Source organism: Crotalus tigris, unplaced genomic scaffold (genome assembly GCF_016545835.1).
Source record: "Crotalus tigris isolate CLP2741 ecotype Arizona unplaced genomic scaffold, ASM1654583v1 scf7180000018362.2422785, whole genome shotgun sequence".
Taxonomy (NCBI): domain Eukaryota; kingdom Metazoa; phylum Chordata; class Lepidosauria; order Squamata; family Viperidae; genus Crotalus; species Crotalus tigris.
This window is the reverse complement of record NW_024096964.1, coordinates 1,353,056-1,375,218: the sequence shown is the minus strand read 5'-3', so window position 1 is coordinate 1,375,218 and position 22,163 is coordinate 1,353,056. Positions and strand designations below refer to the sequence as shown.

The window sequence follows — 22,163 nt, the reverse complement described above, 5'->3', positions numbered from 1 at the left end:
CAGCAGCACCATGGTGGCCACACCCTCTGCCCGTGCCCCGCAGCATCAACTGTGCGCGATGGGGCATGAGGGCAGAGTCTTGTCTACGCTGCCTGGCTGCCATGTCTTTGGCTGTGCTGCTCCGTGTGGGCCACACTCGGGGGCGACTCTCCTCCAAGGGGACTGCTGGTGAGGAGGGGGTCACGGGGGGAGGCAAGGCTGGGGCAATGGCATGTGTGCCCACAGAGAGGGCTCCAAGTGCCGCCTCTGGTTCCCATGCCATAGATTCACCACCACTGCTATAGGAGAAGAGCAAGCAGAGTTGGGGGTGGCGTTAAGCAAGTCACCAGCCTAGAATCTTTAAGTTCCCATAAATGGTCCAAATCCAATGCCTCTTGAATTCCATTGACCTTTATCTGGTGCCAATTTAATATTTAATTTTAGTTGACTATATTATTGGGTATTGGCTTGAACAATAAATCTTCTGAATTGAAACTTATATGTTACCCTGATTCTTGCTGCCTGACAGTGGCTGAGTTGAATAATACTGTACTTTATGGAGGAGGGGGTGAGCGGACATTTTCTTCAAGGCTTGCAGCATCACCCTATTCCTCAAGGGAGCATCACTACCTCTCTCAACTAACACGTTACATTCCCTCTTTGATCAACTGAACAAGCCAGTTTGTTGCAGTAGTGTCTGCTTGTATGATTAAAAAAAAAAAAAAAACCGCTCCTAGATTGGAGCTAAAAGCAATAAGTAGATTGCTTTCTACAGCCCAAATCATTTTTGAACATTCTTTCTCTTTCAAAAACCAATTTAGCTTACCACTCTCTCAGTCCATGCATAGCATGGCATTCTGACAGGAGCTGGCTCAAAATTCTCTGAGCCGATTTAATAAAACTACAAGAGAAACAGGGAAGACAGGGAAGGATTTCTGGGGACTCTCCTGATGTCGGTATGTTTGTTTTGTTTTTCTAGGGATACTTGGCAGCAAAGAGGTGTATGTTTTTAATCTAACCTCCCTCACCAAGTCCGAAAACATCTTGTCGGCTCTGTTGCATTACTACGTTGGAGATCTCCAGAACAGCAGCACCCACTGCCCTCAACCCAACACCTGTTCTCATCTGGGCCCCCAAAAATCTGAGCTACAGATCAGGCTTTTGCTGTTCAGTTCTCAGTCATCGGCAAACCAATCTCGGACCCTGGGACGTTACTTGGTCAACATCTCGACTGCTTTGCAAGATGACCATTTGTGGCAATGCAAAAACATCACTCAGGACTTGAGCCGAGCAAAGGAGCGTGACCATCTCATGATCGAGGTCCAAATGGCCTCTGTTGGCCAACCTCCGTGGAAGAGCCTCCATCTCCGCTATGAACCCTACATTCTTGTCTATGCCAACGACTCCGCCATTTCAGAACCGGAGAGCGTGGTTTCTAGCTTGCAAGGCCATTGGAATCCGCCATCTGGGACAGTCCCCAAATTGGATAGCCGGTCAATCAGTGACCTCCGTGGACAGCGGCCCAAGCGTTCCACCAGCTTCCTTCTCCCCTTGCAGAACAACGAGCTTCCAGGAGCCGAGTATCAGTATAGTGAGGACGAAGGATGGGAGGAGAGGAAGCACTACAAAACCCTGCAGCCACGGCTGGCAGAAAGGGCAAAGGGTAAGAAAAAGCCCAGAAAACACAGTCATCCGAAGAGCCAGACCCTCCAGTTTGATGAGCAGACCTTGAAAAAGGCACGGCGGAAGCAATGGAATGAGCCAAGATCTTGTTCGAGGCGCTATCTCAAAGTAGATTTTGCCGATATAGGCTGGAGCGAATGGATCATTTCTCCTAAATCTTTTGATGCTTATTATTGCTCAGGTGAATGCCAGTTCCCTATTCCGAAGGTACCGTATCTCTTTTTTAAAATTTTCATTTCTTTCTTCTTCTTTTTTTAAAAAAAGTGTTTTGTTTTTTTCTTTACCACTGGGTGCAATATGAAGAAAATCCTCTCTTTTAGCTGTCCAAATGTGGCTTTGTTAAAAAAAAATAAAACCTTATTAAAAACCCAGCTTGCTTGTTATTAAGCTACAGTACAGCATGCAGGAAATGGGCCATTTACTAGATAGATAGCATAAATAAATATCTGTTTTTAAGGGCCACTGCTGTCAAAACTAAGTGCAAAGCCAAAACTGGTTGATGCAGGGTTATAAAAACAAAATTACAGAGGAGAAATGCATCAAATCTTACAGTAAATCCCATGTCAATTTCTTGCTGCATAATAATGATGCCTGAACTCCTAAATTGCTGCTAATTCCATCCCCTGGTGCCAGTTTCTAAAAATATAATAATGTTTAATTCTGGGTGAAAGTTGCAGCTTCTTTCTAAAATGTGCTTTTCTGAAAAATAAGTGCTCCGTATGGATTTAGGATGCCAAAGGCCAGGAGAGTCCAGAAGGTAAAGAGATTGCCACCAAGTTTCAGTGGTTTAGATCAGTGTTTCCCAAACTTGACAATTTTAAGGCATGAGGACTTCAACTCCCAGAATTCCACAGCCAGAGTTGCTGGCTGTGGAATTCTGGGAGTTGAAGTCCACATGCCTTAAAATTGTCAAGTTTGGGAAACACTGGTTTAGATTATGCACAGTAGTTCAGTCAAAACCTTTGAATGGATGTCATGCATCCATTCTCTCTTATCCAAAGACTTGCTGTCCTTCCATTTCCTCCAATGTCAACAGGCTTCTGCTGGTGTAAAGTCTAGAGAAATTACTTGAAACTCATTAATAATTCTCTCAGATAGAAAGCAAACAAAGGAAATATTCTGGAACGTATAGCTCCATGGAACGTATAGCTCTATGTAACCCTAACTAGAGAGCAGGAATCAGCATGTTAGAATATCTGGCAGTTATTGGGTTAAATGCTAGGTATGTTGATGGGTCAGTGGGAGACGTCTCAAAAGGTCATCGGGAGACTTCCTGGACACAAGCCAGGGTGGAATCTTTTTGTCTGAAAGAAGCATGGGCCATCGAAAGTCACACAATGCGCTTGAGTCATTATAAAGATTGTATGGAAGAGAGCATCATCCTTTTGCCTAAAGAAATGGTCTAAAGAAATGGACAAAGGATGTATTTTCCAAGAGTAACAACCACAGCGTGAATGCAAGTAATCTTTCTAATAAAATATATTTTTGTTTGTTATGAGATCGTTTCTTTTGAGTTATCTATCTGATTTGATTTAAAGAAGGCATTTTATATCAGAGTCAGAATAGTAAAAATATGATGCTCTCTTATATCAGAGTCAGAATAGGAAATATTCCATAAATCATAAAGTCAGTCCCATCTGATAATGTGCAGGGTTGGCATGAGTAGAGTAGAGTAGAGTAGAGTAGAGTAGAGCTGAAAGGAACCTTGGAGGTCTTCTAGTCCAACCCCCTGCTCAAGCAGGAGAACCTATACCATCTCAGGCAAGTGACTGTCCAGCCTCTTCTTAAAAACCTCCAGTGATGGAGCATCCACAATTTCTGGAAGCAACTTCTGTTCCACTGGTTAATTCTCCTCACTGTTAGGAAGTTTCTCCTTAATTCCAGATTGCTTCTCTCTTTGGTCAGTTTCCAACCATTGTTTCTTGTCCTGCCCTCTGGTGCTTTGGTGAATAATGCTGACCCCCCCCCCTTCTTTGTGGCAGCCCCTCAAATACTGGAAGACTGCTATCACGTCTTCCCTATTTCTTCTTTTCTTTAGACTAGCCAAACCCAAGTCCTGCAGCCATTCTTCGTATGTTTTAGTCTCCAGGCCTTTGATCATTTTTGCTGCTCTTCTCTGAATTTTTTCCATGGTGCATGGTGCAAGGAAGTTGTTGAAAGAAAATACAAGTAGTCCTTGATTTACAACCATTTCTTTAGAGACCATTTGAAGTTGCAATGGCATGAAAAAGGTGATTTATGACCGTGTTACTTACACTTACGACTGTTGCAGCATCCCTGTGGTCATGTGATCAAAATTTGAATGCTTGGCCACTGACTCATATTTATGACAGTTGCAGTGTTCCGGGTCATGTGATCCCCTTTTATAACCTTCTGACAAGGAAAGATAATGGGAAAGCCAGATTGACTTAACAGCCATGTTACTAACAACTGCAGCGATTCACTTAACAACTGTGGCATGAAAGGTTGTAAAATGGGGCAAAGCTCATTTAGCAACTGTTTTGCTTAGCAACAGAGATTTTGGGTTCAGTGGTAGTTGTAAGTTGAGGACTACCTGAATTAAGACGATCTCAAATGCATCCAGTAACCAGCATCAGGTTGATAGTGAGATGGTATTAATGGATAAAGTCAGAAGCATTGCACACTCCTCAAATGTCATTCAAATCACAATGGCATTCATTTAAACCCGATGACATTCTCAAATGTATTCTATGTACATTGATTCCTTTAGCAACTGCTCTGCTTTAAACAGCATTTAGGCGATCTGCATAACATGAGCATGTGCCAACCAGTTAAAATACATAAGCAACTGCTTTTTATAGACACTCGTACACCAGGAATAGTTTTGGAGCATGCCTAATTGTTTGAGTGGTGTCCCTAAGTAAATGCAATCAAAAGTTGATGTAATTTTACTTGTATTAACTGCAGCAAGAATTCTATTGGCCCAACATTGGGAAAATGAAAATTTACCAAATGAAGAAGAACTAATTAAGAAAATTTTAGAGTGTGTAGAAATGAATAGACTGATTTTAAAGATAAAAGAGAAAGAAGACTCAGTGTATTTTAGAACATGGGATAATTTCTATCCATGGCTAGAAAAACGAGTTAGAGAGAAAGGAATGTGATATGTAACATTGAATATATACTAGTAAGAAGAAGACTGTTGAGCGATTAATTAATGTATTTTTATGATAATTAGTTAATACTCATTGGTTTTTTTCTTTTTAAATACATGTACCCAGACAACATGCTCTTTGCTAAATATTAAGAATGCTATTTCAAAAAATCCTAACCCTGACCCCAACCCCGACCCCACCCTGTTCCTAATCCTATAAAAACTAATAAAACATTTTAAAAAGTTGATGTAATCTAGAGAAAAGTACACTGGACAGCCACTCATCTGAAATGGTCTAGGGCAGGGGTAGGCAACCGTGGCTCTTTTATGACTCGTGGACTTCAACTCCCAGAATTCCTGAGCCAGTCATGCTGAGGGGAAAGGGAGAGTTTCCAAGCTGAGCCATGCTGGCTCAGGAATTCTGGGAGTTGAAGTCCATGAGTCATAAAAGAGCCAAAGTTGCCTACCCCTGGTCTAGGCCTAGGCCGCTTTATGACTCATGGACTTCAACTCCCAGAATTCCTGAGCCAGCATGGCTCAGCTTGGAAACTCTCCCTTTCCCCTCAGCATGGCTGGCTTAGGAATTCTGGGAGTTGAAGTCCATGAGTTATAAAAGAGCCAAGGTTGCCTACCCCTGGTATATAGGGTCCCCTGTTTGAGCAGGGTGTTGGACCAGAAGATCTCCAAGGTCCCTTCCAGCTTTATTCTGATTGATTGGTGCAATTCAGATTGCATCAAAGTAATGAGCGGCATTGATGGGCCGCCCCAATTCATCATTTTTTTACTCTGCCACGTTCAAAAATTACAATTTGGAGGGACCATTTGCAGGTTGTCTGCAGCCTCACTTTAGGCAGTTTTGTTGCATTTCTACGTATTGGTATTTGCCCTGGCGGTTAACGTTTGGATTATGTCAGCGCTCTATATTTCCTTTCCTTCTCCAGATCCACATATCCTCCCAGACACTTCCATGCAAGGGTGCACTGAGAATGTGTATAGTCACCAATATATATTCAGTTTCACTGCAGGCTTGCTAAGGTTTCATGGTAGCAAGTGAATGTCAATGAATAATAGGCCTACGTGCATGGCACCACCGTGCATTGCTTCAGGTTCTGTTTGAAAGAGAGCCTCTGCAGTGCAGGCAGGTATCTTAATGAGTTGTCAACAAGCTGTGTTTGCACTTCTGCATGTTCTGAAGAACAGCTTCTGAATTGCAGTGGATGGGAGAGGCAGCGCTTGGAAGCTAGTGATATGAAGAGTTTCCCTGCCTTAAGTTCCAGGTGCGACTCGATCTGAAATAAGTGCTTTTCCCGTTTAATAATAATAATAATAATAATAATAATAATAATAATAATAATAATAATAAAGTTGGAAGGGACCTTGGAGGTCATCTAGTCCGACCCGCTGCTCAGGCAGGAAACCCTATACCCTTTCGGACAAATGGCTGTCCAGTCTCTTCTTAAAAACTTCCAGTGTTGGAGCATTTACTGCTTCTGGAGGCAGGTTGTTCCACTGGTTAATTGTTCTCACTGTCAGGAAGTTTCTCCTTAGTTCTAGGTTGCTTCTCTCCTTGATGAGTTTCCATCCGTTGCTTCTTGTCCTGCCTTCAGGTGCCTTGGAGAATAGCTTGACTCCCTCTTCTTTGGGGCAGCCCCTGAGATATTGGAACACTGCTATCATGTCCCCCCTCGTCCTTCTCTTCATTAAACTAGACATTCCCAATTCCAGCAACCGTTCCGTATATGTTTTAGCCTCCAGTCCCCTGATCATTTTTGTTGTTCTTCTCTGTACTCTTTCTAGAGTCTCAGCATCTTTTTTACATCGTGGTGAAGCTGGTATCTGTCTGGACTGTTTCTTTGCTTTTATTAGTTTATAATATAAAATACAAAAGCAAATAACAGGACAAAATAGGGGACGGAAGAAGGAAGAGAAAAGTAATAATAATAATAATAATAATAATAATAATAATAATAATAATAATAATAATAATAATAATAGTAGTAATAAAGTTGGAAGGGACCTTGGAGGTCATCGAGTCCAACCCCCTGCTCAGGCAGGAAACCCTATACCATTTCGGACAAATGGCTGTCCAGTCTCTTCTTAAAAACCTCCAGTGTTGGAGCATTCACAGCTTCTGGAGGCAGGTTGTTCCACTGATTAATTGTTCTCACTGTCAGGAAGTTTCTCCTTAGTTCTAAATTGCTTCTCTCCTTGATGAGTTTCCAACTCCCTTTGATGCAGTAGAATAAAATAATAACCTCAAACCTCAACTTTTTACTTTCTTTAACAGGAAAAGCTTTTTTCATGATCTAAAGCTCCCTCCTTACAAAAGCTTCATTTCATCAATTGAGCTTAAATGAGAAGGACAGGGAAGGCTAGATTTTCATTTTGAATGTTTGGCTTTACTTTAGGACCATTTTTTTTCCTCAGGACAATTGCTTTGGAAAGAATTTTCCCCAGCTGGCATGGCCTTGTGACAACAGGACGTTTGTCTGGATATTTACTGACATTTGTTTTCTTTCCCTTTGCCATTTTACGACCTTTCACCAAGCCTTCAAGGCAGCTAGCAATTATTTTTAACAACTTGGGTCATTGAGAAAATTGCATAACATCAAAATGAAGTCAGACAAACCAAAACATAATCAGTACCGTCATGACAGTTCACTCAGGCAGCTGATGTCACATTTCCCAAATCATCTTTCTGCTGTTATTTCTCCCTTTATTTTCACTTTCCCCCAAATTATGTTTATGGTGGTTTCCCTTTCCTAAAAGATGGATGTGATTTTTAAAGCTGCAGAGCTTGTTTTGCATCGTTTTCCTGCACTATTTCCTTATACTTTAGTAAGGGGGAAAGATAGCTTTTTCAGCATGAAAATGAACGTATGTCTTTTTTCCTGAGATTGTTCATCATTTTATAACATTTTAAAAGGACATGGTATATGCATGCAGCTAAGAGAATCTTAAAAAAGAAAAAAGTAACTTTAAATGGCAACATAGGTTTTGCAATATTCCCCCAGACAAAGTTCTGTAGGTGAGTTGTGGCACCTGTTCATACCTTAAAAACATTTTTAAGAGCTTAGAAATTAGTCTTTTTTTTAAAAAAAAGTCCTTTAGAAAGATGGGGCTACCACAGAAAAGGCCCTGTTGCCAGAAGCATAATAGACCTTAAATGCAGACTTGGAAGCTGAGTTACTGAGGCTATTGTTAAATTATGAAACTTTAAGCCTTTTAAAGTTAAATATAGTTCCAGGCCTGAAGCCTGAAAATAAACATGTATTGCATTGTTGACTGTCTAGTTCAGTGGTGGCGAACCTATGGCACGGGTGCCAGAGACGGCACTCGGAGCCCTCTATGTGGACACGCTTGCCATTGCCCCAGCCTTGCCTCCCCCCGTGACTCCCTCCTCACCAGCAGCCCCCCTGGAGAAGAGTCACCCCTGAGCATGGCCCATGCGGAGCAGTGCAGCCACGGACATGGCAGCCAGGCAGCATAGACAAGACTCTGCCCTCATGCCCCATCGCGCACAGTTGATGCTGCGGGGCGCGGGCAGAGGGTGTGGCTGCCATGGCGCTGCTGGGCAATCTACAGCAGGCCCTGGAGGCGGTGAGTGGTTCTGTTATTTGTTTTATTACAAAAACTCCCCTTTCAATAAGATGTTTGTATTAAATGTTTTGTTAATAAGCATATTGGTTCAGGCTTGCAAATGCATTTTGGAAATAATAGTAATCCACAGATAAGTTTTTTTTTCCCCCATCCCATCTGTTCCGACTGTATTAGTCATCTGCAGTTATCCTGACAATTTATTTATGCAACATCTTGGTCAGTGAGATGTGATTCATGGGCAGCACAAGCAACCAATCAAAAATAAAAGAAGAAATAGGGGAGATATGATAGCAGTATTCCGGTATTTGAGAGACTGCCACAAAGAAGAGGGGGTCACGTTATTCACCAAAGCACCAAAGGGCAGGACAAGAAACAATGTTTGGAAACTGACCAAAGAGAGAAACAACCTGGATTTAAGGAGAAACTTCCTAACAGTGAGGACAATCAACCAGTGCAACAGCTTGCCCCCAGAAATCGTGGATGCTCCATCACTGGAGGCTTTTAAGAAGAGACTAGACCTTCACCTGTCTGAGACAGTATAGGTTCTCCTGCTTGAGCAGGGGGCTGGACTAGAAGACCTCCAAGGCCCCTTCCAGCTCCTATTCTATTCTATTCTATTCTGTTCTGTTCTGCTCTACTCTACTCTACTCTACTCTACTCTACTCTACTCTACTCTACTCTACTCTACTCTACTCTACTCTACTCTATTCTATTCTATTCTAATGTGGTGTCCTGGGATAAAGACAAGGTAGTTAAGTCATTGTACAATTGTCTCTTCGCTAATCTGCAAACTCTGGCTTCTCAACTCTTTAATTAAAAATTCTTTAGAAAAAGAAATACTCTCAACAGAATGTTTGAAAGAGAAAAAGTTCTTTCAGTTTACCTTAAAACCTTATCCAAATGATATTTTGAGAGAGGCTGGGCATCTCTTTTAGGTGTCAAAGTTCTTCTGACTTTCTGAAAGATCGCAAGAGGCTACCCATCAGTCTATGACACAACATAGATTGGGACATAGGTTGATTTTGGGGATGGGGGGCTAAGGGAATTAGAAGTGGGAATAGGAGGCAGGTATCTATGGGGATTCTCAGTCACCCAGGTCATGGCTGTCCCAAAGCTGCTTTTTCAGGAGGCAACTGGACTTCCTTGTTTTTCTTTGAAGACGTTTCGCTTCTCATCCAAGAAGCTTCTTCAGCTCTGACTGAATGGTGGGGAATGGAAGGATTTATATTCCTTGCAGACAGCTGGTCGTTTGCATTCCTTTAGAGAGTCGTTGAGGCCACTTGGAGGTTTATCTGTGTCCTCAGGGTCCCCTGAGTAGTGGAAATTTGTGTGGGACCTTCTTGGCTGCAGGATGTTTTCTGCCCTGTGTCCCTTCACTGACTCATCCCCAACAGCCCACGCCTGTCTTCAACAGTGAAGGGACATTCTTTTTAGTTTTCTTCTGCCAATATTTATTCAGTTGTACGGAAGACAAATTGTTTACAAATTATTGCAAAGGAGAAGAGAACTCTGGGGATTTCTTTCAGGGGTGTGATGTGGTGGAGAGCTGGCCATGAACTATTTGGAATGACCTTGTCTTTCATGTTATAATCATCATTGTGGTCTTCAGCCTCCCAGTTTCTCATTAAATCCTAAGGGAAGCCCTCAAGAAGAACCTCCTCAAAAACATCTTCAGAAGGACTTGCTACTGCCCCCACCGAACAGGTTGTCCTTCCTGGAGAAATTATTGCAACTTTGAAGAGCTTTGGAAAAATCAACTACTCAATTTCTCAACCTCAAATTTACATAAAGGTTTTTTTTTTGTTTTTTTTTAAAGGCCTTGTTATGCTTACCTCTCAATAATAATTTGTGGGATTTGATATTTATTCTTCATGGATTCAAGGACAGTGATTCCTAACCAATCACTTACAGATCTACCTCTAGGACAGTGTTTTTCAACTTCAACAGCTTTAAGATATGTGGACTTCAACCTCCTATAATTCTCCAGCCAGCATTGACTGTGACAATTATGGAAACCGAAGTCCATATATCTTCAAGTTGCTGAGGTTGAGAAACACTGCTCCAGGAAAATGCCATTTCCCAGCTGAATTGATAACCATTTGATAACATTGCAGTACAGGTAGTCCTCAATTTGCAAGCACAATTGAGCCCAATATTTCTGTTGTTAAATGAGACATGTGTTAAATGAGTTTTGCCCCCTTTTACGACATTTCTTGCCACAGTTGTTAAGTGAATCACTGCAGCTATTAAGTCAGTGGCACAGTTCTTAAGCGAACTTGGCTTCTCCATTGACTTTGCTTGTCAGAAGGTCACAAGAGGGGATCACGTGACCCCGGGACACTGCCACCGTCATAAATATGAACTAGTTGCAAGTGTCCAAATTCTGATCACATAACCTCAGGGACACTACATGTACGTGTGAAAAATGGTCATGTCCTTTTTTCAACGCCGTTGTAACTTTGAAAGGTCACTGAACAAACTGTTGTAAGTCAAGGGCTACCTGTAGACATCTGTCCATCATTCATTGCTGTGAAGAACCCGGTGTTTTGTGTCCTGTTGGCCATGCAGTGCTTTTTTTTTTTTTGTAAAAAAAAAAAAAAAAGGTGCCGGAACTCACACACATCATACAACCCACTTTGTCTACCCTACAAGGTTCCATCAAGAAAAGGTGCCGGAATTCCATTCTGAGCATTATATGACAAAAAAAGCCCTGTGGCCATGTATTGAGTTTTCTTATTTATCTTCTTCTCCACAGGCCCTGAAGCCATCAAACCACGCAACCATTCAGAGCATAGTGAGAGCCGTAGGGGTGGTTTCTGGCATTCCGGAGCCTTGCTGTGTTCCAGACAAGATGTCACCTCTCAGCATTTTATTCTTTGATGAAAACAAAAACGTGGTACTCAAAGTTTATCCAAATATGACAGTGGAATCCTGCGCTTGCAGATAACATATTCCTGCTTTCTACAGCGACTTTGTTGCTTCATAAAGCCTCTCCTCTTTCCATTTTCCAAAGCATATCGTTGTCCAGTTTTATGAATGGATAAGTAAGCAAGAGCTGAGAAGGAAGATGGAATAGCTTTCCTCAAACTGTAATTTTCCTACTGTGAGCATAGAGAAGGAAGTTTGGAAAGCTCACCACAGGGGCAAACAATGTGGGGGAGGTCTCAGTGGTGGTGGGGAAATAGGAAAATGAAAACTGGAAAGAATTCATCAGGAACTGAAGATTAGCAGGAAAATACGATATATATTTTTAAGCTACAGTATGTTTGAAGAGCGTTCACCCAAGTTGCTGGTTTTCCAATGTACTCTTCCAGAATGTAATGGTGAAGGAGATTTAATATCCACCTTGTGCTTTTGAAGCTAAGCTTTCTAATTTAGGTTATCCGAAGACTCAAAATATACCATAAGCTAGTAAGATCCTATTTCCCATATTTCAGAGATTCAAATAATCTAAAAAAACCTCCAAAATTTAACCTGTTGGTTTTCCTGGCATAACATGTCAGTAGTGTTCTGTTCTACCCCCTCACATAAACATGGGCTTTCATTCTTAAAATTATAGGCACTTTTTATCTGAAAGCAGAAATGCACTTCTGGTGCGTATTTAGTAAAGGTCGAGATACCTTACATCTCTGTTTGCTATAAAATCTTGAACCTTGATCTCTTATCTCAGTACTGAATACCAGAAAGAAGTGATAAACGGGATAGAGTGGCAGAAAAGAAGGCAGATTTTAATTTGCCAGTCAATTATGGTAGCCAATAATTGTAATGACCATTTCACAATGGGAATTGTGAAACTTATACATGTTCAGGATATTATAGGCAGGGAGTCAAGATGGCAGCCGTGGCCAGAGGATTGAAGCTGCCATTTTGACTTTTTATTAGCCTGCTATAGAGAACCTGACATAATAGTCACTCTGTGAGGGAGACTGATGGTTTGTAAATTTGATATATGTATAAATAAAACAATTGTCTACTCAAGGCCCAGTAGGAGTAACTTCCAGGGTAATAAGTATAAAATTGCAGCCTATCCAGGTGATGATCTTTACAAAGTGAAGTTAAGGATTAAAGAAAATATAGCAAATACCTTTAATGCATGACCCATTTGGGAAGGGAGCAGGTAAGTTCTTAACTAGGACCCAGATCATCAAAGTTGAGATGCCACTCCTTGATTTATTGGGTTGATTTCAACACGCTGTATGAACTTAGCCATTGGAATTTGTGAAGGTGATCTGTGGCTATATAAGCTAGGTGAATTGTGATGTATTTAATGAACTATGATTAAATCGTGGCTTAGCAAGATGTATGAACTCAGCTTTGCTCTCAGAATCTATTTCAGTGTGAAGTTAGTTAGTTAGAGGCAGTTGTCCCAATATACGGTATCCATATGTGTTGCAGAAAGGGGTGCCCATGGAGGAACAGTCAAGATGGCAGCCATCATAGAAGCATAGCTATTAGAAGCTAGCAGCCATCACTTGTCATAAAAAGCCAAAGCCAGTAGCTTTAGAGTTTGTCACACATATTATAAGAATCTCCCCAGACTGCTTGCCTTCCCGGGAATGACCAGATAAAGCTTCATGGATTTGGGGGGGAGGTCAAGCTTATACTGCTTGCAGCTGTGCATGGATTCCAAGCTAAACCCTCATTTGACCTCTCCTTCCAGGTTAACTGGCAATTTTCCAACACTTGTCTTCTTTACACGCATCATGCCTGTAAAACTCATTTAAAATGGGTGGGACTTCAAAGTTGCCCTAACCATCATCTTGACATTTTTCACACCCCTGTCTCAATGACCACATGCATAACTTTGTAAAACATAGATCTTGGGTCCCCAAACTTGGCAACTTTAAGAGTTGTTGACTTCATGGCTAGGTGAGGAATTCTGGGAGTTGAAGTCCAAAAGTCTTGAAGTTGCCAATTTTGGAGAGGTTAGGATCTTGGTTCAAATCTACCACTGCATCTTCTGCATCTTACAGAAGATGGAAAGTGCCTTCCACTCTCTGCCCAAAGCCTGGGACAATTTTCTTGCATTCAGGCAAACCTGTAGTAGTGCAAATGGGGTTTTTCAGCTTTAATTTCTAGAGAGGTGAGTTGCAGATTCAAGAGGGTAAATACTGCCTAAGTGAACAACCAATTCATTTGTGATTAATCTTACCACCTCCTCGTCTATGTAAAATGTATATAAAGACTTTTGTACATTTTTTTTTGTTTAGGAATAAATGCTTGTACAGTTGGCATCAGTAAAGTTTTTAAAAGGCCAAAGGATATTTGTATATGGAAAGAAGCTTTTATCAATGCATTTAATTTATTTCTAATGCATATGTTAATTAATTTCTGCATTTTAGTAGTCTTCAAACACGGCGGTTTTTATATTAATTTTGAAAAATTATATATCTATATATCTGCCTTCAAACGTAAATGTGTATATCCCAGATCACAAAGAAGAATATTTTCTCTGCTAATATATAAGCTTGTTTGATTTGTTTGTTTCTCTCCTTTAGTTAACAATGCTTTTTTTTCCCCACTGCATATTATTGTGTACAAGATTGTGTTTTTGAAAAACAGCTTAGTATGAAGTTTAGGATTCTTGTTTATTTTCTAGTAACTACAAAAGTACTCATGACAAAAATCACAGTCCACAATTGTTAAAGAGAGGGATGTGGAAGAATATTTTTTTTTATTTTTCTGCATTAATTCTAAGCTACTTAATTCACGCTTCCTGGGCAAATACTGATAGTCCTTGATTTATGACCACATGAACCCAAACCTCCTGTTGCTAAGCAAGACAATAAATGAGTTTTGAACCATTTTATGACTTTTCTTGCCCCAGTTAAGTGAATCACTGTAGTTGTTAAGTTAGTAGCTACCAGTCTTGCCAAGAGGCAACTCTTACATCTAAGTAAAACAAGATAAAACATTAAACCTTAAAATAATAACTATCAACATTAAAATTGAGTTGAAATTAGCAAAGTTAGCCTCCTTGAGGCAGAGAAGAAAGACAAAGCATCATTCAACTGTGCAAATAAATAAAATTTTAGAAACTTATGTTATAGCCAGCTTGCTCTAGTCAAGTGCAGGAGTCTTCAAACTTGCCCCTTTTATGACTCATGGACTTCAACTCCAAGAATTCCTGAGCCAGTCATCCTGAGGGGAAAGGAAGAGTTTCCAAGCTGAGCCATGCTGGCTCAGGAATTCTGGGAGTTGAAGTCCATGAGTCATAAAAGAGCCAAAGTTGCCTATGCCTGGCCTAGGCCTAGGCCGCTTTATGACTCGTGGACTTCAACTCCCAGAATTCCTGAGTCAGCCATGCTGAGGAGAAAGGGAGAGTTTCCAAGCTGAGCCATGTTGGCTCAGGAATTCTGGGAGTTGAAGTCCATGAGTCATAAAAGAGCCAAGGTTGCCTACCCCTACTCTAGTGGTTAAGGTTCCAGACTAGAAAGCAGAAGATGAATTCAAGTTTTGCCTTTTATTTTATTGTCTATAAGCCATGGTGTTTCCCTTTCATGTTTGAGCACAAGAGATGGCCCTGTCAAGCTGGGCTTCTTAATACAGTAATTCCATTTTTATATAATAGAAACCAATGGGTCAGGTGCGAAAAAACAGGCTTATATGTAACTTTGTAACTTATGTAAAATTGTAACTTCAGAAGATTTATTGCTCAGGCCTATACACAGGAATCTAATCAACTTGAGGCCTACCAAATTGGTGCTAGATAAGAGTTAAACGGATTCAAGAGAGGCTAGTCCTGGATCACTTTTGGCAACATAAGGACTCCAGACTGATTACTCTCTTGACTCCACCTCTTCTGCATCATGTTGCTCCTAAGCACTTGTTCCTCCAGGTGGATTGAATTGCGGTCTAGAGAACAGAAATGCGATGGTAATTGGTTGCTAATGATCCTGTCTTTCACCCTCATTTTTCATTGGCACTAGAATGCTCTGGAGCCCATCACATTCCTGGATCGCAAGACATTGCAAGCTCAGAATTTACCTTAATGGTGATCATGGACCACAAACGAATCTGGTTTCCCTATATAAAGAAGCCTTGGATGTCAACTTTAGGGAAGTGTTTTGAGTGATTAAAGTTATATTGAGCTTTGCATCTAGAAAAGTTGCCCAGATTGGATACCCCTGCTTTAAAGCCTTTTTACCCGCCTATACTTATTCATCAGGTGGCGAAAGCAATCTCCCTAAAAGGACAGACATCTGCCAGGGCACTTCTTTCCAAACCTGGCAATGTTGGCTCATGGCTTCAGAGACCAAGCTGAAAGTTTGTTTTAGAGCAAAATGATCCCAACCCAGAATGGAAAGCTATGCTTTGGGTTCACACACAAAGTATGCCAATCCATGGCTTCCTTACTCGTCTCTTCTTTATTAGTTAATGCATAGGTTGACTCAATCTTCTTATTATTAAATAAGTGCTTGACTTCAGAAAATCTGATAATTGTAAGGCTTACAAATCATACATTACAGGGAGTCCTGGATTTACAATGGTGCCCAACATTTCCATCGCTAAGCAAGACATTTGTTGAGTTTTGCCCCATTTTACAACCTTTCTTGCTGTTCAGTGAATCACTGCAGTTGTTAAGTTAGTAACATGGTTGTTAAGTGAAATCCGGCTTCCCCGTTGACTTTGCTCATCAGAAGTATGCAAAAGATGATGAAATAACCCCAGGACACTGCAACTGTCATAAGTACATGCCAGTTTCCAAGTGCATGAATTTTGATCACCTACCCATGGGAATGCTGCAAAGGTCAAAAGTGAAAAACATAAATCACTTTTATTCAGTGTCGTTATAACTTTGAATTGTCCCTAAACAAATAGTTTTAAGTTGAGGACTACCTGCAATTAGTTTGAAACAAGGAAGAGTGTAAAGAAGAACAACAAGGATGATCAGGGGACTGAAGGCTAAAACATATGAAGAATTGGGTATGTCTAGTTTAATGAAGAGAAGGACGAGGGGGGACATGATAGTAGCCTTCCAATATCTCAGGGGCTGCCCCAAAGAAGAGGGAGTCAAGCCATTGTCCAAAGAACCTGGAGGCAGGACAAGAAGCAATGGATGAAAATTAAGGAGAGAAGCAACCTAGAACTAAGGAGAAACTTCCTGACAGAACAATTAACCAGTGGAACAATCTGCCTCCAGAAGCGGTGAATGCTCCAACACTGGAAATTTTTAAGAAGAGACTGGACAGCCATTTGTCCGAAATGGTATAGGGTTTCCTGCCTGAGCAGGGGGTTGGACTAGATGACCTCCAAGGTCCCTCCCAACTTTATTTTATTATTATCGATCATCGCACAGTCAGCTAGATGTTCAGACTGGATTTGGCGTTTTGTCTACCTATCGAGTCCTCACCCAGGACCTGGGATAGGCAGATGTGGATGTTTGATGGTATTACAGATATCGTCGCAGGATGGAAGCAGTTCCTAATAAGGCCGCCTTTTGCAATTGACTAATAGCGAATTTGTCAATGCCAATTGTGTTCAAGTGGTGCTCCAGTTGTTTTGGGATTGCACCCAAGGAGCCTATGACTATTGGTACTACCCTTGCTTGCTTTTGCCACAGTCTTTCGATTTCTATTTGTAGGTCTTTGTATTTTGTTATCTTCTCCAGTTCTTTCTCTTCTATTCTGCTGTCTCCAGGCACTGCCACGTCCACTATCCAGACTTTTTTGTCTTTCTTATCGACAATTGTTAAGTCTGGGGTGTTATGTTGCAGTTGCTTGTCTGTTTGAATTCTGAAGTCCCAGAGCAGTTTAATTTTATCATTTTCTATGACTTTCTCTATTTTATGATCCCACCAGTTTATTATTATTATTATTATTATTATTATTATTATTATTATTATTATTATTATTATTATTATGATGTCCCATTATGTTAGCACAGTTACACATAATACTTTACAGAACTAAGCCAGCTATTTGTTCGATTCTAACAGCCAACTGACATCCTCAAGATATTTTCCCACCCCCAGCAATGAGGATAATAAATTTCCACAGCCAACCATGACAGGATCAATAGTTGAGGTAACCATTTCTGCACGGTGAGGGCTGAGTCACTCCAAGGGAACCTGATGAGAAAGGCTGAAAGCAAAGGCTATAAAATGGATTTAAAAACTGATACAGTCCTGTGAAGCAGGTTATTGGATAGAATCCAATGAAAATTATGGCTAGTTTATGATTCAACAGAAAGAAGGGGTTTGTGAGAAGGAAGCACTTCACGCTCCATTACTCCATCAAAGGGCAGAATCTAAATGGGAAAGAAGGACTGAACCTTTTTTCATAAAACAGCCTTTGAAAAAAAACCTCCCCATGTTGACAGGGCCAGGAGGAACATTCTATAGATAAGCTTTTCAAGAGATGAAAAGTTCTCTTTTCTTTATATTTTCAAGGTACATTAAAGGTTTTCATCCAAACATGAGATAATAGCTATTTAAAACTTCAAAGGGAGAAAAAAAATTAGAAGGGTAGAAAAAAGCATTGCATCAAAAATAGGTCTAATTTGAGATAATAATTATCTATACGTATTTATTCAGCAGTAAGATATGTGTTATTTGCCCTCTGGGTTATTCAAAGGGCATTCAGATTCTTAGGAGGGCAAAGTGACTTAAATTCTGCACATGTACATTAAATCTGTCTGTTTGGCATACACAAAGGACCATTTAGACCAGGGGTAGGCAACCTTGGCTCTTTTATGACTCGTGGACTTCAACTCCCAGAATTCCTGAGCCAGCCATGCTGTGGGGAAAGGGAGAGTTTCCAAGCTGAGCCATGCTGGCTCAGGAATTCAGGGAGTTGAAGTCCGTGAGTCATAAAAGAATCAAGGTTGTCTACCCCTGTCCTGAAGTGACCAACTGACACAAAGCACCTCCCCCCAATGAATTACCTGTGTTCAGCCAGGTGATCCAGATCTTATGGGAAGATGAGTGGTGAGAATAGAGAAGGCAAGGTATATGAATACATGCACTTGCAAATAGCTGGCTTAGTTCTGTAAAATGTTATGTGTAAACTGATTGTGCTGGCATAATGGGACATTGCTTGTTTCAAACTAATTACAGATAGTCCTTAACTTACATTTAGGGACAATTCAAAGTTACAAGTTACAAGTCACTGAAGAAAAATGACTTAGGTTTTTCACACTTTTGACCTTTGCAGGTAATCAAAATTCATGCACTTGGAAACTGGCATGTACTTATGACAGTTGCAGTGTCCTGGGGTTATTTCGTCATCTTTTGCAAACCTCTGACGAGCAAAGTCAATGGGGAAGCCGGATTTCACTTAACAACCATGTTACTAACTTAACAACTGAAATGATTCACTGAACAGCAAGAAAGGTTGTAAAATGGGGCAAAACTCAACAAATGTCTTGCTTAGTGATGGAAATGTTAGGCAGAATTGTAAATCAGGACTCCCTGTAAATGTATGATTTGTAAGCCTTACAATTATCAGATGTTCTGAAGTCAACCACTTATTTAATAATAAACAGATTGAGTCAACCTATGCATTAACTAATAAAGAAGACACGAGTAAGGAAGCCATGGATTGGCATACTTTGTGTGTGAACCCAAAGCATAGCTTTCCATTCTGGGTTGGCATCATTTTGCTCTAAAACAAACTTTCAGCTTGGTCTCTGAAGCCATGAGCCAACATTGCCAGGTTTGGAAAGAAGTGCCCTGGCAGATGTCTGTCCTTTTAGGAAGATTGCTTTCGCCACTTGATGAATAAATATAGGCGGGTAAAAAGGCTTTAAAGCAGGGGTATCCAATCTGGGCAACTTTAAGACCTGTGGACTTCAGTTCCCTGAATTCTCCAGTCAGCCATGCTGGGTGGGGAATTCTGGGAGTTGAAGTCCACAGGTCTTAACGTTGCCAAAGTTGGACACTCCTACTTTAGAGTTTCTGATTGGATTTTGAGTAGACCTCTCAATTCTATGACTGAGGTTGTGTTGGTTTATCAGGAAATGGTGCTTACTGCTTGAATTCTGCTGGCAAATAACCTTCACAACTGAATTGGTGTCTTGTGTTACCAGCAAACTTCTTGAACACTAGGATTCATTAGCATTGTGTTTTTGTGTGGGAGCACAGTAATATTTCATTCAGAGTCAGCTTTGGTTTACAATCCATTTCTAGATGCAAAGCTAGATGTAACCTTGGGTTTACAAAAGCGTTGTTATAAAAGCCAAGCTATCATTTTTGTACTACTCGGCTAAGAGGAAACACCCCCCCCACCCCACCCCACCCCGAACAAATTAGGCCAGACAGGATTTAGGCTGGCTACCACAGAACTAAAATAATGATTCCTCTAAGTAACTGCTTCTCATTCGGTTCTAAGTAGTCTTTGTGGAAGTAAAATCCTACTGATTTTCATGGAACCACCGCTTTAGGAATATTTTAGTGAAAAAAGAAGAAAACTGAAAGGTAGCTATACTTCAGAGTTCATTTCCAATTCCTGTATTATTTCAACAAAGGGTAAAGTGTTTCTCACACATTAACTTGTGTTTCTAACAACCTTCTTATGTAATAGGTCAGCACTACCCCTCCAGGGGAGCTAAGATATTAACCCAAAGTAGATTTATCTTTCCAAGCAATCCAACATGGAATCATAGGACTGGAAGGGACTTTTGGAGACCCCTGCAGGAGTCCTTATGTCATCCTGGACAAATGGTTGTCCAATCTTTTTTGGGGGAGTCTCCAGCAATAAGAGTACCTATAACTCTGAGAGGCAAACTGTTTCACTGGTTAATTTTTCTCACCGTTGGGAATTTCCTCCTTGATTCCAGGTAGGATCTCCTTCTGATCAGCTTCCACCCATTTGGTTTTATCCTGCCTTCAGGTGCTATGGAGAATAAATTAATGCCCTCTTCCCTGTGACATCCCTTCAGGTACTGGAAGATGCTATCAGGTATCCCCTTAGTATTCTCTTCATTAGGCCAAACATACCTTGTTCCCTTAGCCGTTCATCACATGATTTAGCCTTCAGACTCATATTAAAGGTAAATAAACATGTTCAAGATGAAGCCATGGATTTGATCTCGGAGTCCTAGTGGACAATCACTTAACAACAACAGCAACAACAACAATAATAATAATAATAAAAAAGTTGGAAGGGACCTTGGAGGTCATCAAGTCCAACCCCTTGCTCAGGCAAGTAACCCTATACCGTTTCGGACAAATGGCTGTCCAGTTTCTTCTTAAAAACTTCCAGTGTTGGAGCATTCACCGCTTCTGGAGGCAGGTTGTTCCACTGGTTAATTGTTCTCACTGTCAGGAAGTTTCTCCTTAGTTCTAGGTTGCTTCTCTCTTTGGTTAGTTTCCATCCATTGCTTCTTGTCCTGCCCTCAGCCGCTTTGGAGAATAGCTTGACTCCCTCTTCTTTGGGGCAGCCCCTGAGATATTGGGACATGCTATCATGTCCCCCCTCGTCCTTCTCTTCATTAAACTAGACATACCCAATTCTAGCAACCGTTCCTTATATGTTTTAGCCTCCAGTCCACTAGTAATCTTTGTTGCTCTTCTCTGTACTCTTTCTAGAGCAGACATGTCAAACACAAGGCCCGGGGGGCGGATGCGGCCCGCGAAGTGGTTTCATGTGGCCCGTGAAGCCATCCTGGAAACAGTGAGGGAACGGTCCCCACTGCCTTGGCCCTGGTCCAGGCCAGCCGGGAGCCAATGTACAATTTTGTGGTGGCATCTTGGCACTTGCCCCAGTGGGCAAGAAGCAAAGGATGGAAATTAATCAAGGAGAGAAGCAACCTAGAACTAAGGAGAAATTTCCCGACAGAACAATCAGTAGAACAATTTGCCTCCAGAACTTGTGAATGCTCCAACACTGGAGGTTTTTAAGAAGAGATTGGACAACCATTTGTCTGAAATGGCATAGGGTTTCCTGCCTAAGCAGGGGGTTGGACTAGAAGACCTCCAAGGTCCCTTCCAACTCTGTCTTCATTCATTCATTCATTCATTCATTCTTGTTCAATGTGAAGACAAGGTTTAAAAGAAGAGTTTAGCTTTGCGGAACAACCATAATTCCTAACCCTGCATTAACCATTCCAAAAAGTCCTTAATTCTCATGTTAATTGCAGAAGCAAATCCTCTGAAAGGTTATATTTGAGCCCAGCTCTTGTGATGAAGATTGATAGGTCTTGTTGCTGGTCTAATGATGAATTATCCTGAGTCTATGTGCACGGCAGTATTGGAGGCAGCAGGAATAAATGTACTTAAATTATTGCCTGGGGATGTCACAAGATTGTGGTTTGAAGCAAGGAGATAAAATTGGGTGAGGGCCAAACTGTTCTGTGAGGTTAAAAGCAACTAAGAAAGAAATGTTCTGTTTTGTTCATCTCTGGGATAAACCACAATACAAAACCACATGATGAACAATTGACAGAACCAGATATGTCTAGTCCAGGGGTAGGCAACCTTGGCTCTTTTATGACTCGTGGACTTCGACTCCCAGAATTCCTGAGTCAGCTATGCTGAGGGGAAAGGGAGAGTTTCCAAGCTGAGCCATGCTGGCTCAGGAATTCTGGGAGATGAAGTCCACGAGTCATAAAAAAACCAAGGTTGCCTACCCCAGTCTAGTCCAAGGAAAAGAAAGATTAGGGATGATATGATGGCAGTCTTCTAGTACTTCAGGGGCTATTACAAAGGGGGGGGTCAATCTGCGTGCAGGACAAGACATAATGGGTGGGAGTTCATTAAAGAGAAACCCAATCTCGAACTGAGGAGGAATTTCCTGACAATATCAGTGGAACGGCTTAGCTTTGGAAGTCAATGGAGATCTCAATC

At 41.2% G+C, this 22,163-nt stretch overlaps 1 protein-coding gene across 1 annotated transcript in view; it reads left to right on the top strand.

The window, feature by feature from the left end:
* The window catches only part of BMP3 (bone morphogenetic protein 3), a 35,123-nt gene extending 20,942 nt beyond the window's left edge, over positions 1 to 14,181 (top strand). The window contains exons 2-3 of the mRNA XM_039350892.1: positions 959 to 1,869; positions 11,133 to 14,181. Coding sequence (XP_039206826.1) covers positions 959 to 1,869; positions 11,133 to 11,324 — 1,103 coding nt within the window. The 3' untranslated portion in view covers positions 11,325 to 14,181. The remainder of the gene's footprint in view (positions 1 to 958; positions 1,870 to 11,132) is intronic.
* Positions 14,182 to 22,163: the final 7,982 nt, after the last annotated feature.